Source organism: Oryx dammah, unplaced genomic scaffold, assembly GCF_014754425.2.
Source record: "Oryx dammah isolate SB20612 unplaced genomic scaffold, SCBI_Odam_1.1 HiC_scaffold_23, whole genome shotgun sequence".
Lineage (NCBI taxonomy): Eukaryota > Metazoa > Chordata > Mammalia > Artiodactyla > Bovidae > Oryx > Oryx dammah.
In genome coordinates, this window is record NW_024070207.1 from 129,942,099 (window position 1) to 129,958,173 (window position 16,075).

General features: G+C 46.3%; 1 protein-coding gene across 2 annotated transcripts in view; it reads left to right on the plus strand.

The window, feature by feature from the left end:
• PRKX (protein kinase X-linked) overlaps positions 1-16,075 on the plus strand; it is a 77,576-nt gene that overhangs the window by 49,088 nt on the left and 12,413 nt on the right. The window contains exons 6-9 of one of the 2 annotated variants that reach the window (XM_040266388.1): positions 271-328; positions 2,056-2,133; positions 3,614-3,762; positions 4,765-9,890. In XM_040266388.1, coding sequence (XP_040122322.1) covers positions 271-328; positions 2,056-2,133; positions 3,614-3,739 — 262 coding nt within the window. In that variant the 3' untranslated portion in view covers positions 3,740-3,762; positions 4,765-9,890. Of the gene's footprint in view, positions 1-270; positions 329-2,055; positions 2,134-3,613; positions 3,763-4,764; positions 9,891-16,075 lie in introns of those variants that run through there. The other variant, XM_040266389.1, reaches the window with a different exon arrangement.

The following is a 16,075-nucleotide window of genomic DNA, read 5'->3' on the forward strand; positions in this document are numbered from 1 at the left end:
CGCCTGGAGAATGCCACGGACAGAGGAGCCTGGCGGGCTGCAGTCCACGGGGTCGAAGAGAGTCAGACAGGACTGGAGCGACTTAGCAGTCAACAGTGGTGAGAAAGGCTAGAAGACGCTTAGCCAGCGTGAAGACTGAATCACGGGGCAGGTGTCCTGGTATGGTGTGGATTTTACTGCTGTTGACCTGCTGTGTTTGTGTGGGTCCGTATCAACGTGTCTGTGTTTCTGTCTCCTTGCCCCCCACCCCCCACCCCCCGGCCCAAACAGGGACCTCATCAGGAAACTGCTTGTTACCGACAGAACGAGGAGGCTGGGAAATATGAAGGTCAGTATTTGTATCCCCATATGTGGCACGGTAGCGGCTTCCCACGTGAGGTTCGTGGTAAAGAGTGTCTGCCAGTGCAGGGGACGTGAGAGACTCGAGTTCCATCCCTGGGTCGGGAAGATCCCCTGGAGGAGGGAAAGGCAACCCACTCCAGTGTTCTTGCCTGGAGAATCCCCCTGGACAGAGGAGCCTGGAGGGCTACAGTCCACGAGGGTTGCAAAGAGTCAGACACGACTGAGCGTCTCGGCACGTATTAAGCGGTACTCACTTTAAATGCCTCTCATCTGACTTCAGGCATGTCAACAATGGCAGAACAGTCTTACTGTTTCATTGGCCAGATTTCAGATTTGGTTCACCCAGAATCAGGTCTCCTCATCTCTCCAAAGAAGTCAGTGACTCAGCAGTGATCTATAAGTTACTTTTCTTCTTTACTTATGGTTTTTTTTTGTTTGTTTCTGAATATTTTTTAAAATTTTCATTGATGGATAATTGCTTTATGATATTATGTTGGTTTCTGCCACACGTCAGCCCGAGTCCGCCATAGGGATACCCACGTACCCTTCGCCCTTGAACCTCCCTCTCATTCACACGCAATGCAGTTTACCCCTTAAATCCGGCAGTCGGATGGCTTGCGATATGTTAGCAAAATGATGCACCCGTTACCACAGTTTTAAAAGAACAGGCTCGTTCCTTCCCGAAAAACCCAGTAACCTGTAGCTACCACTTCTCTGAGGTTTCCAGACTTCCCTGGTGGTCCAGTGCTTAAGACTCCAGGTTTCCGCTGCAGGCGACACAGTTCCGATCCCGGGCTGGGGAATTAAAATCCCGCACGCTGCAAGTTCTTTAAAAAAAAAAAAGAAAAACCCATCTCTCAAGTGTGACGTCCTCGACTTGCATCGTAGTCACGTGACTTAATCTCTGGGCCGAAGTGAGCCAACGACATCATTTTGTGAGCCTCATCTTACACGTTTGTAAAAGTAGGTCAGGTGGTAAAGCTTCCCGCCTGCAGTGCAGGAGACCCAGGTTCTATCCCTGGGTTGGGGAGACCGCCTGGAGAAGGAAATGGCAACCCACTCCAGTGCTCTTGCCTGGAGAATCCCCCTGGACAGAGGAGCCTGGCGGGGCTACAGGCCAGAGAGTCGCAAAGAGTTGGGTACGACTGAGCGACTAACACGCTCACACACACAAAATGAGCATAGCTTCAGCTGAAGGAAGTTGTCAAGGTGAAAATCCCACTTAGCTTGGGACGGCCTGAACCGTATGTACCCTTTGGTCTTTGTGGCAGTATACGCATGAATGGCATGTTGCTGTTCAGTCACTGAGTCGTGCCTGACTCTCTGCAACCCCATGGAGTATATAGCCCACCAGGCTCCTCTGTCCATGGGATTCTCCAGGCAGGAATACTGGATTGCATTGCCATTTCCTTCTCCAGGGCATCTTCCCCACCCAGGGATGGAACCCACATGTCCTGCCTTGGCGGGCAGGTTCTTTTACCCCTGAGCCACGCGGGAAGCCTGAACTCCATGACCGCATTTCTTTCTATCATGAACAAAAGCATATAATGAGGCTCCCACACCTTCATTGGTGGTTTTCTCCGGGGACAAAGGCTCGAGCCATGGTGAACCCGTGTTTCTCTCTCTGTGGAATCGTCCGTAGCTTCTCTGTGCTCCGTGCTTTCCCGTCCTGCCGGCCTTCTCTGCGCTGATGACGGCTATTCCTTTTTGCAGAACGGAGCCGAGGACGTCAAGCAGCACCGGTGGTTCCGGCTCGTGGACTGGGGCGCGGTCCCCGAAAGGAAGCTGAAGGTACGGTCGTACGTCAAGTCTGCCGGCTCGTACCCGGGGAAGCCTCAAGCTCTCCTGAGCACAGACACGGGCTCTGAGACGGTGGCTCAGCTCCTTAGGATGGCTACCTGATGAACTGATTCAAAGCATTAATAAGTGAAGTTCACACTGTTGAGAGGGAAGACCTGAGCTGAAGAGTCGGGCTTCCCCGGTGGCTGTGTTGGTAAAGAGATCTCCTGCAATGCAGGCATCCCCGGTCCCATCCCTGGGTCAGGAACATTCCCCCGAAGAAGGGACGGATAATCCACTCCAGTATTCTCGCCTGGACAATCCGATGGACAGAGGAGCCTGGCGCGCTGCAGTCCATGGACTGGCAAAAAGTCTTAAAAGAACGTGTATACCTTGATTGAAAAGTAAAAAACAAAAGGACACCAATGTCAGTAGTTACATCAAAGATCAGCGGTCCCAGATCAACCTAACAAGTAAAATCAGGACAGTTTGAAATGTGAGAATTATCAGAAGGTGACACGGAGGGAAAAGGCAGGATGCAGAAAGACTTGCTCACTGTACAGTTTCTGCAAAGCTTCAACGTGCAAAAAACACAGTATGTCCAAAGTGCAATTAAATGAGGCCTGCCTAAATGTAACAGCTTCCTGGGGCAGACTTGCTCCATGCAGGGTTTCTGCGAGACTTTGATTACAGTTAAAAAAAAAAAAACAAACACCAAAATAAAGGAGTACCTACGTGTGTGTGCACGCTTAGTCACTGAGTCATCGTGTCCAACTCTTTGCGACCCCATGGACTGTACCCCACCAGGCTCCTCTGTCCATGGGGATTCTCCAGGCGAGAATACTGGGGTGAGTTGCCATGCTCTCCTCCTGGGGATCTTCCCATCCCAGGGATGGAACCCAGGTCTGCATTGCAGGCGGATTCTTTACAGTGTGAGCCAGCAGGGAATCCCAAGAACACTGGAGTGGATAACCTATGCTTTCTCCAGGGGTTCTTCCCAACCCAGGGATGGAACCCAGGTCTCTTACATTGCAGGCGGATTCTTTATGAACTGAGCTATAAAGTGCAATAAAACTAGGCACACCTGAATGTAACAACTTCCTGGTGCAGACTTGCTCCATCCAAGGTTTCTGCAAAGCTTTGATTTATAAACAAAACAAAACATAGTATCTGTATGGTGCAATAAAACTAGGCGTACCTGAATGTAACAACTTCCTGGTGCAGACTTGCTCCATCCAAGGTTTCTGCAAAGCTTTGATTTAAAAAAAAAGAGAATTAATACAGTATGTTGAAAGTGTGATAAAACTGGGCTTGCCCGAATGTAACAACTTCCTGGTGCACACTGGCAAGGTTTCTGCAAAGCTTTGATTTATTAAAAAGACACACACAGTATCTGCAAAGTGCGGTAAAACCAAAGCATGGCTGAATGTAAGCTCACTGGTGAACACTGTTCCTCTGTAACCACGGCGCTGTATCTTTGCTGGTTCCTCAGCCTCCGATTGTCCCCAAGCTGTGCAGTGAGGACGATACCTCCAACTTCGAAGCATATCCTGAGAACGACTGGACTTCTGCCCCGCCGGTGTCACAGAAAGAGCTGGATGTCTTCAAGAATTTCTGAGCGCGGGACTCCCCGCCTGGAAGGTATATCTTTATTTTATGTATTGATTTTTGAGATTTAATTTCATTCATTTCATGATATCACTTGAAAGTAAGTGAAAGTGTTAGTCGCTGAGTTGTGTCTGACTCTCTGTGACCCCTTGGAGTGTAGCGCAGCAGGCTCCTCTGTCCATGGGATTCTGCAGGCAAGAATACTGGAGTGGGTTGCCATGCCCTTCCCCAGGGGAATCTTCCCAACCCAGGGAATGGAACCTGGGTCTCCTGCATTGGCAGGTGGGTTCCTTATCATCTGAGTCACCCGGCAAGCCCTGTATCAGTTGAATTCTGTTTTATTTTTAAATTTCTTATATATATATATATTTTTTTTTTTTTTACATATACATGTATTTCTTCTTTCTCCAAATCTTTTCCCGTATAGGTTATAAGAGAGTACTCAGCAGAGTTCCCTGTGCTATATATGTTGGGTCCTTGTGGGTTGAACTGATTTACAAAACAGAAGCTGACTTTGGATTATGAGTCTGGGCCCTGTTGTTTTTTCTTCATCATGAAATGTTTTGCCTGATGGTGAGGTCCTGTGGCAAAGTACCAGGAAACGGGGACCCACTTTTGTTTCTGGGCTGAATCTCTTTTCAAATTGTGGACGAGACTGGGCTAGTTCTATGGAACATGGAGAACCCACCTTTTAAAAAAAATTCTTTCAATTTACTTTATCCGGCATTCTCGCTCCGTAGAATTCAGGCTTGTGGGTCTTTGCAGTAAGAATGTGAAAGGAATCTTTGGTTTCTTTTGGGTTACCGTTGTTGTTGTTACTGTTAAGATGACAAATGGTACCCAGGTGTTTTGAAAATTTAACAAAATCCAGACTTCCGTGGCAGTCCGACGGGGAAGACTCCGTGCTTCCAATGAGGCAGGTTCAATCCTTGCTTGGGGAAATGAGATCTCGTGTGCCACACAGGGCAAGCAAAAAATAAAAAAAGAAGAAACATTTACAGAAGTAACCAAATCCTTTGTTTTATTTCATGCCAGTCACAGGGTGATCTGAGCCTGCCTGGGACACACGGTGGCCCCCATGCCAACCCGAGGAAGCATCTATCTTCTTCTTGGAGTAAGGATGCTTCCGCATTTGTATACGCCCGGATGTGTATAAAGAGATTGCAGAGCTGTTGACGTTCGTGGCCCTGGAATTATTTAATCTACTGGAAAATCGGCTGCACAGTAGGACACTTTGAACTTTCGTTTGGTTGGAGGTTTTCTTCTTTTTAGCCTCGTGTGTTCCTACTGGAATATCTTGGTTTCTTTTTTTTTTTTTTCTTCTCCCGTCATAGACTTGACTTTTTAAGTTTGAGCTGAACTTGTTCAGATATAACCACAAATTGTGTGTGTGTCTGTGCGTTTGGTTCGTGTCTGTGTATAAAAAAAGGCGGTATGCTTGGAGCACAGAAATTGTGTAGTGATGTACATTTTCTTACTTTCCAGAGGTTATATTTATGTTTCAGATTTTTTTTTTTTAATGAATCTGTTCTCTTGCTGGACAAAATTTTTAAAGTTATGATATATGTATTTTTTGTCATCGTATGTGCATTTTATGGTTAAATCCTATGATGGTCTGTATCCCTGTGTCTGGTAGCCTGAGGTCTTGAAACCAGAAGGCAAAGGAAGGAGATGTGAGTTTGAATTTTAGTCCCAAGTCTAGCCACTGAATGCGAACATTTCTCAAGAACTTTTGTCTGTGGCATTAAAAAAAAATTTCAGACTCTGTAGGGAGATGGCGAGCTCTTTGTCTTCCAGGTTCAATCCCTGGATCAAAAATTCATCTCCAGACACCAAAGCAGCTCTTTTCAGCATTGGCTCGAGGAGCTCAACACACATGCTCTTCTTTTCCCCTTCGGTTTTGGGAAAAGCAAGGAACGGAAGGGATACGTTCGAACCTCCCTTGTTTCTGCTTGGTTTTATTTCTCCTCGTCAGCGTTCGCTGTGCTTCTGGTTTCACAGACCTGCCGGGCCTGTGCCGGACAAGCCTGGGATGAGCTTTGTTTTCCCTCTGGACCCGAGGGTTGGGTGAGGACCGTGAACTCCTGTCGATCACGACAGCCGGGTGTCAAGTGGGTGGGCCTGAGCAAGTGCTGCTGTTTAAGTTTGTGTCTTCCCAGAAGCAGGACGTGGTCAGAGGTGCTTGGCATCCTCATTCATGGCCTTCTTTACCCTCTTTCTCTTCTGCTTTCTGATTCTAACCTTTGCTGTGAAAAAAAAGCCTAAATGGGACTCAGCTGGAAAGATGGGAGTGGCTCAAACCCATTGTGTAGAATCCGGTTGTAGGGTCCAGCCGTGCCCTAGCCCGGGGGAGGTCTGTGCATTTAAGCAGTCGGTTCTAGAGCCTTCAGTGGCAGCCGGGGATCAGTCAGAAGACCTCCCAGGCCTCTCCCTCCCCCCGAGCCTTGCTTCCTCCCTTCTCCTGCCCAGAAAGGTGCCGCTCCTTGGACCACAGGGTTGCAGGCAGAGTGTGTGCTCGGATCGTATTGCTATAAAGGCTTGCGTGTGCCCTCAGCTTTCAATTCCTCAGGTATTCTTGGCTCACCTGTCGACACGGTTTTCTTTCCTGTGCTGGGCCAGAAAGGTGCATCTTTCCCAGCTTTTGCTTCTCTTGCTTCTGCAGGTACATCTAGGGGTGTGGAGAGCTGATGTTTGGGAAAAGTATACGTTTTTTTTTTTTTTTTTAACATAGCGCAAATGTCAAAGGACGTACGTGTATGTATCAGATTTGACCATTTGCACCCTGAAGAATTGATGCGTCTGAACTGTGGTGTTGGAGAAGACTCTTGAGAGTCCCTTGGACTGCAAGGAGAGCCAACCAGTCCATCCTAAAGGAGATCATTCCTGGGTGTTCTTTGGAAGGACTGATGCTGAAGCTGAAGCTCCGATACTTTGGCCACCTCATGCGAAGAGCTGACTCATTGGAAAACACCCTGATGCTGGGAAAGATTGAAGACAGGAGGAGAAGGGGACGACAGAGGATGAGATGGCTGGATGGCATCACCGAGTGCATGGATCGGAGTTTCCGCAGGCTCTGAGAGTTGGTGATGGACACGGAGACCTGGTGTGCTGCAGTTTCTGGGTCACAGAAAGACACAGCTGAAGTTGCAACTGAACAACAGCAACTGCTGGATCAGAAGACAAGGGCTGTGTGTGCTTGAAGGAGACGTGAAGAGAAACGACACCTATAAAAGCCTTGAGCCGAAGGCGCTAAATCACCCCCTTCTCATAAATGACCTCATCTTCAAAGAGCAGTCCGTTCCGTTGGTGAGACTGAGTCCAAGACTGAATAAAACAAAACTTACAATGGGCAGCTCATTAAAAATTTACTTTCAAAGGGGGCACTTGGATAAATGTTCCCAGAGAACTGTTATTTTGAGTCTGTACTTTTCCATCACCACGCTCTTTGGATTAGACAGTGAGCCAACTGGGTCTAAAATTTTATCATGCCATTTCTGAACTATTACGTCATTGAATGTTAGAAGGTTGAATGAGCAGCGTGAACCCGCACAGAGATACAGACCCCACGAGGGAAAAGCATTAAGTCTTGTGTCCTCTGACTATAAAAATAAATGAGTATTATTTGGAGCCTTATGCTTAAGAAAATACAAAATAAATGAAACACCTTTCTTGAACACAATACAAAAATTGTAAATACACATGTTGATCCCGACGCATATTTTTTTGGCTTCATTCTTCCTCTCTAGGATGTAATTTATGAGATGAAAATAGCACAAGAACGCAGGAAAATGCGTTGCCTTAATTTTGAAGACTATGCAGGGAAAACAAAGGTTCAAATACCATGGATGGCTCACTTCTTTATAAACGCGTGGTCGTTGACCAGCAGCCACGCGAAGCCAATTGGAAAGGAAGAGGAATTTCAACACTGCCAGGCGGGGTTCACCTCACCTTTGACACCCCTGGTGCCCATGTAGTCATTGAAAGCATTATGTGCTGGTGGCTGGGCCTTAAATTAAATGGTCTGACGTCATGCAACACTGGGCGTGATCAAAATGAGTCTTAAACACATGGACGGCTCACCGCATACAACCAGAAAATTGTTCACTCCCTGGAGGCATTCTGTGATGTTCCGAGTCTTGGATCAAAAGTAATCAGGGTGTGCAAGGCTTTGAAGAACGTTCACCGCCACTGTGACAACATTCCGAACCGGAAAAGGATTTGTTTTTTGTTTGCTGCCGTTTGACATGTTGGCAATATCTCCTTAAGTGACAATAACTCTTTAAAAAGTCTTGGGACTCCCCCGCCAACCTCTCCCTGGTGGCCTAGTGGTTAAGACTTCACCTTCCAATGTTGCGGGGGAGGTGGTGTGAGTTTAATCCCTGGTGGGGGTAGCTGAGATGCCACTGCCTTAGTGTTAGAAAGCCAAAAATATGAAACAGAAGCAATGTCACAAATTCAGTAGACTTTAAGAATGGTCCTTATTCCACGCCTCCCCCCACCTCCAAAAAAAAAAAAAACTCTTATAAAGTCTTTAGGAAATGCATTGATTTCAAGAGGTGGCTCGGGGTGGGTCTTGTTTTCCTCGGGGAAAAATAAAGCCAGCCTGGTTTGAGAGCAATCCGTAAAACTCACAAGGAGATAAAATGCTAGCCGGTCATAACGGCATATTGCCCGTGGTCATGGCAGTTGGGATGTCCCGCTCAGCAGACATGTATCGTTGGCCAGCGATGGGGAAAAAAAAAAACCAACCCAACAAACCATGATTTCTGCTATTGATTTGTCAAAATATGCAAAGGACAAAAACCCCCGATAACCGGCGTGCATGTGACACCATCTTTAAAACTCCTCCCATTCTTGCTCCTCGAGCAGGTCTGGCATCACCTGTTTTTCACCGTCTCGGGAGATGTTTGCTTTCCTTCTCTCTATCTGCATTTCAGGACCCATCCGAGTCACCGGCTGCGCCAAGCAGTTGAGTCTTGTGACTTGCATTTGCCGTTTCTGCCTACAACCTACATTGCCTCTCAATTGGAAACCACTTTTAGCTGTGAGACTGGGCTCCTTCCTGTTCATGCAACACCCCAACGCCCTGCTCTGCAGGCACCGAGGGCCACCCTACTTGGGTGAACCCTGCAGGCTGCAATCACTCCCCATCGTAACAACAGAATCCTTGCTGCAGCTTCAGGAACAGGAAAGATTGGAATTTTTTTTTTTTTTGGGTCCCTAGCCCTCTTGATTTTGCATCACAAAATTGACAGCATTGTGCAAGTCTCTTGATCGCTCCCAGTGGAGATTTGAAATGAGATGCCCGTGTTCTTTTTTTTCCGGTGGTCCATCTGCCTGGCGTGTGTTCTGTACCTGCTGAGACATGGGGTATACTGTACGCTTCTTTCTCTGTTTTTGATTAATCAGTTCAACTTGCGTGGGTGTTGCTGACTCACCAAGAACAAAGAGAAAACCCACCTGTACGATTGTCTTAAATAATATATTTGAGTCTGTGTGTGTGTCTGTCTGTCTGTGTCTCAGTGGAGGTCGAGTGGTGGGCCAGCACGTCCACCAAGCATCATGTTTTCATACCGAGCTTGTTCCTGCTGACCCCGTGTGGTCACCACCAAACGCAATCCTTGATAATCAAAAAGGAAATATTCTGGAACCGTTCCCTCTAAGTTATTGTGTCTGGAAACGTCTTCTGTTGATATTTTCTTTGCTCTTCCACGGTGGACTCGTGTGTTATTTAAATAGAACTCATGGCACGTGTGTGTTTTTTTTTTTTTTGCAACTGGGATCAGAAGGGTTTCTGCTCACCAGCCGCCTTTCCTGGCTCCCCGAGATGCTTTCTCCGGCTCTGCAGGGCAGTCGGAGGTTCCTTCTTTCTCAAGGGATGAAGCATCCAGGGCTGGTGTGCCACCTTCCTGCCGAAGTCATACTGGGAGCCCTGCCCTGATCGTCTCAGCTTCTCATGTGGTTTAAAAAAGAAAGAAAAAAAAAAGCCTGTATCTACACCTCTCCATTCCTTGCACAATGAAAATCACTGTGATTTGTGTATATATATATATATATATATACACACACACCCTGGGAAGATTTTACTGCTGTCTAATTTATGGAATGCTACCATTCATTCCAGGTTTGTTTAATAAAACTTTGTATCTTTTAAGATAAAAGTCTGACTCTGGTTTGTTTCTGTGGTCATGGGAAAAGCTATAGCTTCTCTGCTTTCATCTAGCCCTGAGTGGCAATCTTTCTTTTAAAATTTTTATGTTTAAGGGACCACAGAATTATCTTTGTTTCAGGTTTACAACATAAGTCATTCTATATATGTATATTAAAGCAAAACAAACAAACAAACACTCTAGTACATCTTGGTAACATCCATCCCCTTACGTAATTAGAAATAAATGGTTTTCTTGTGCTGAGGTCTTTCACATTCTACTCCTTTAAAACAAGTTGTGGGTATATGATACAGCACTAGACCATATACTAGCCAGTATTTTTGGCATTTTCTGTGCAGGGTGCAAAAGCAGCCTCAGGCAGTGTGTAAAACAGAGGGGTGTGGCTGTGTTGAAATAAAGTTTTATTTATAAACAGAGGCTGGGGGGCCGGGTTTGCCAGCCTCTCATCTGGAGCCCTGTGGTGTCTTGACTAAGTCACCTTTGCAGCTTGTTCAAAGTGTTCTTTCATCATTGTCATTACAAAAATATTTTAAAATTTCCTTCTCCTCACTCACTCACATGTCTTGGCTTGACACCCAACTTTCCAAGTCACCTTTGCAGTTTGGTTTAAAAAAAAAAAAAAAATCCTGCGTTTCTCACTGTAAGTCAAACCCATGTGTGATTTATAACACTTGAATCGCATTGTTGCAGCTGAGTATCAGACTTCACAGCGCTTCCCTGGTGGCTCAGATGGGAAAGAACCTGCCTGGGATGCAGGAAACATGGGTCTTCTCTCTCTGTTGGCAAGATCTCCTGGAGAAGGGAATGGCACCCCACTCCAGTATTCTTGCCTGGAGAATCCCACGGACAGAGGAACCTGGTGGGGCTACAGTCCTCGGGGTCACAAAGAGTCGGACACGACTGAGGCCCTCAGTACACACAGAACCCTTGATAACCACCATTTCGCTCTTTTTTGTTTTAATTAGCCTTTTTAGATTCCACGTATAAATGAGGTCATACAATATTTGTGTCTGTCTGTCTGTCTAACTTACTTCACTTAGCGTCATACCCTCCAGGTCCATTTCCGTTGCATAAAACTGGCAGGATTTCCTTTCTGTGGCCGAGTAATATTCCATGCTGTGTGTCTTCCGCGTCTTCTTATCCGTGCATCTCTGTACAGACACTGAGATCGTTTCCATATCTTGGATGTCGCGAGTCATGCTGCGGAGAACACGTGGTTCCAGATATCTCTTTCCCAATGGAAATCAAGCCCACCGTGAGATATTAACTCACACCCGTCAGAATGGCTTTTATCGCCAAAGACGAGAGATGACAAATGTTGGTGACCGTGTGGAGCAAAGGGATCCCTCGTGCACCGTGGGTGGGAACGTAGAGTGCTGCAGCCACGCTGCAAAACGGCATGGAGGGGCCTCAGACATTAAAACTAGGAGTCCTTGTCCTCATTCATGTCCGACTCTCTGTGACCCCACGGACTGTAGCCCGCTGGGCTCCTCTGTCCACGGGATTCTCCAGGCAGGAACACTGGAGTGGGTTGGCGTTTCCTTCTCCAGGGGAGTCAAGAACTGCCATGAGATCCAGCAATGCCACTCCTGGGTGGACGCTATGATTTAACATTTAACAAATAGTTATTTTCTCCTCCCCCTGTCTGCTTTAAAGGTAGTGAAATGGAGGCTGAGAAAGACGTAAGTTGGTCACGCAAAGTCTCATAGTTAATAAGTCGTGGCGCTGAGATTCAAACTCCCATCTGATCCCTGCTCATTCCATTGTACCTCACGACATCTCAGTCATAAAAATACTAGGATGGTCATTGAAGAAAGGAAGAAGTAGTTTCTCTGTCTTCAGCATTGGATGTCAGAGACCCCCAGTCAGTGTATTGATACGGAGAATTGGACGCTTTGGTTTGCCTTAAGGCGAAAAGCCCTGAGCTACTTGAACCCCGGTCCATCAACCCTGTTGAGAGTCACATTTATTACCAGCAAATTACCTTCCAAAAATACAGACCAGAGGCTGTTTTAGAAACTTGTGAAGCTACAAGTTCAGATAAACTTAAAAAAATTTTTTTTTAAATTGGAGAACTGAACTGAACTGATGGTTGAGTTACAGAGTTGCAGTAGTTTGGCATATATAGCAAAGTGAATCAGTTATACATGTATCCACTCTCTTTTTGTGTCTGTGTGTGTGTGTAGCAGAGTTGAGTTTGAAAAGTGACTGAGAAAGCTTCTGACATAGACATCAGAAGGGGGCTGGAGAGTTGCCCCTCCCTTGCTACTGTTGGCAAGGGATATACACTTTTTTAATTGGTTATTACAATAAAGCAAAAGAATGTCTCAAGGTTGTTAAAAAATTTTACCAGACCCACTCCCACACTTTACCGTTTAAGATGAGAGGATTGGAAGTTATCAATAGAAAGATCTTACCAGACTCACTCCATAGTCCACATTCTGAGATACCAGGATCAGTCAGAAGGTTTTCAGGAAGGAGAAACGGTGCTCAAGCAGGGTACACTGTGGTTATATAATCCTTAAGTGAAAGTGAAGTCGCTTAGTCGTCTCCGACTCTTTGCAACCCCGTGGACTGTAGCCCCCCAGGCTCCTCCGTCCGTGGGGTTCTCCGGGCAAGAGTGCTGGAGTAGGTTGCCATTTCCTTCTCCGGGGGATCTTCCCGACCCAGGGATCGAACCCAGTTCTCCCGCATTGCAGGCAGACGCTTTAACCTCTGCACCACCAGGGAAGCTCTTAAATAGAAGAATACAGTCTCTCCGAAAACCTCCTGTAGACACTGAAAGTGAAGATATAATCCTTAGTGCAGAATTAAACTGACTTGTTTGCTGTGTAACCGTTAGTTCCGGGCTTAGAGAAAAAAATGTTTTTTTATGTGGCTGATGAAGGAATGTAGGGGAAGAAAAGGCGTTTGTCCTTTCCTCCTCCTTAAGAATTCCAGACCCCTGTCTCCTCTTCAGAAGCCCCAGACCCGTCTCCTTCTTGGGGACCCCCGACCCCTTTCTCCTCCTCGGGGAACCCCAGACTTATCAACCTGCCTAGGAATTGACTCTCAATCCCCCCCTTTTCTTTTAAGAGAATTACGTTGCCAAGGGAAAGGGCTGTCATTTTCGTTCCATAACTGCTTCCTGCTGTTGAGGGGTGTCATCCCTAAATGGTTGAGGCAACATATTCTCCTGACCCTCATGTTGAGGGTCTCTGATCCAGGGACCCCGAGATGATAAGTTGAAGGAGGTTGTGGCACTCCAAGGAGCCTGGACAACCACTTGTGACTTCAGAGCTTTCAAACGGTCACAAACCAACATTACACAGTTACAGATGTAAGGCAAAATAGTCATTAAGCCAAGTTAAAACATACCCCAAATTAAAACTTACATTATGTCCATAGTTAAGGTACAATACGTTATACCAGTCCATCTTAGGATTGTTAGATGTCATCATGGAGTTGAGGAAAGTTCTTTCTTTGAAGCCAAGAAACCCACCATGGGACGCCTTCGATTGACGCTGTCACTTCAGTCGTATCCGACTCTGTGCGACCCCACAGACGGCAGCCCACCAGGCTCCCCTGTCCCTGGGATTCTCCAGGCAAGAACACTGGAGCGGGTTGCCATTTCCTTCTCCAGTGCATGAGAGTGAAAGTGAAGTCACTGAGTCGTGTCCAACTCTCCGCGACCCCACGGACTGCAGCCCACCAGGCTCCTCTGTCCATGGGATTTTCCAGGCAAGAGTACTGGAGTGGGGGGCCACTGCCTTCTCTTCAATTGATGGGGCGGTTGCAAAGCTGAAAGCTGAGTCACATAAGTTAATTGTAAGGCTTCAGCATCTGTGACAGTATCTGCTCAAGAAAGCATTCTGTCATAGAGACAGTCCCTTCTTAGAAACAGTTTGAGCCCTCATTAAAACGACGGGTGAAACTTGAAGGCAACTGTCTTGTGTTTCCTGAGTTAGCTTACACAGACGCCTCTTGATAATGTAATCAGCCTCTTTAGCTTTTCCTGAAGATTGGGGTCTCCAGGAACGGTGTAAATGATACTCTATTCCTAGAGGTTTTGACACCTCTTGAGTTACAGTAGCTTCAAAGGTGGAACATTGTTGCTCTGAACTTTAGAGTTTCAGATCCCACTTCCATTGTAAGAAGTCAGTATGGTTAAGATTCTGCTCATTAGTAAATTTAGGAACTTTAGGCATTAGCAAAAATGGCAATCCACTCCAGTACTGTTGCCTGGAAAACCCCCTGGACACAGGAGCTTGGTAGGCTACAGTCCATGGGGTCCCAAAGGGTTGGACACGACTGAGCGACTTCACTAAAACAATAGTAGCAATTCCCCTTAAGCAATGTGGCCGTAGCCTTTTTTCCAGTAACAAACAAGTTAAACTCTGATCCTGTGGGCAAGCTGAAAGCAAGATCTTGCAGGAGAGCAGTTTGAAGAGGCTTAAAAGCCTTTTGAGTCTGGACCTGCTGAGTCTCAGTTATAAGTTTATACAAAGGCCGGGCAAGTTACCCCTAACCTGGAATGCAAATGAGGCAATAACCTATAATGGCCAAGAATCCTCTCAATTGTCGTAAAAGTCATAGGTGGAGGCTGATTGGTTCAACTCTAGAAGGCATTGGCCCCCCACTCCAGTGCTCTTGCCTGGCACATCCCACGGACAGAGGAGCCTGGTGGGCTGCAGTCCATGGGGTCCCTAGGAGTCGGACACGACTGAGCGACTTCGCTTTCACTTTTCACTTTCATGCATTGGAGAAGGAAATAGCAACCCACTCCAGTGTTCTTGCCTGGAGAATCCCAGGGACGGGGGAGCCTGGTGGGCTGCCGTCTATAGGGTCACACAGAGTCGGATACGACTGAAGTGACTTAGCAGCAGCAGCAGCAACTCTAGAAAGTAAGCTTCAAATAAACAACTGAAAAATATTTGGCTCATTCAGGAATTTCAGACAGTAAAGTATAAGGATTAGACCCTACTTATTCGTATATCTTGAATGAGTCTCCATTTATCAATTGACTTCCCCCCCCCCACAATAGGAGTGTTGTAAGGACTAACAGGGAATTAACAGCCCCTGTTCCTTTAAATTTTCAATGATGGTTTTAACCCTTCCGGCTTTAATGGATACTGCTTTTGATGTGAAAATAGGTGAGGGTCATTGAACTGAATGTGTATATGATTAAATTTTAAAAATTAAGCTTCTTAATTTCTGTTGTTCAATTCAGTCGCTCAGTCGTGTCCAACTCTTTGCGACCCCATGAATCACAGCACGCCAGGCCTCCCCTGTCCATCACCATCTCCCGGAGTTCACTCAAATTCATGTCCGTTGAGTCAGTGATGCCATCCAACCATCTCATCCTCTGTCGTCCCCTTCTCCTGCCCTCAATCTTTCCCAGCATCAGGGTCTTTTCCAGTGAGTCAGTTCTTTGCATCAGGTGGCCAGAGGATTGGGGTTTCAGCTTCAACATCAGTCCTTCCAATGAACACCCAGGACTGATCTCCTTTAGGATGGACTGGTTGGATCTCCTTGCAGTCCAAGGGACTCTCAAGAGTCTTCTCCAACACCACATTTCAAAAGCATCCATTCTTCGGCTTTCTTTATAGCCCAGCTCTCACATCCATACATAACCACTGGAAAAACCATAGCGTTGACTAGATGGACCTTTGTTGAGAAACTAATGTTTCTGCTTTTTAATATGTTGTCCAGGTTGGTCATAACCTTCCTTCCAAGGAGTAAGCGTCTTTTAATTTCATTGCTACAATCACCACCTGCTGTGATTTTGGAGCCCCCCAAAATAAAGTCTGACACTATTTCCACTCTTTCCCCATCTATTTGCCATGAAGTGATGGGAAAGGAGGCCATAATCTTAGTTTTCTGAAGGCTGAGTCTTAAGCCAACTTTTTTCACTCTCCTCTTTCACTTTCATCAAGAGGCTCTAGCTCTTCTTTGCTTTCTGCCTTAAGGGTGGTGTCATCTGCATATCTTAGGTTATTGATATTTCTCCCAGCAATCTTGATTCCAGCTTGTGTTTCTTCCAGCCCAGTGTTTCTCATGATGTACTCTGCATAGAAGTTAAATAAGCAGGGTGACGATATACAGCCTTGACGTACTCCTTTTCCTATTTGGAACCAGTCTGTTGTTCCATGTCCAGTTCTAACTATTGCTTCCTGACCTGCATATAGGTTTCTCAA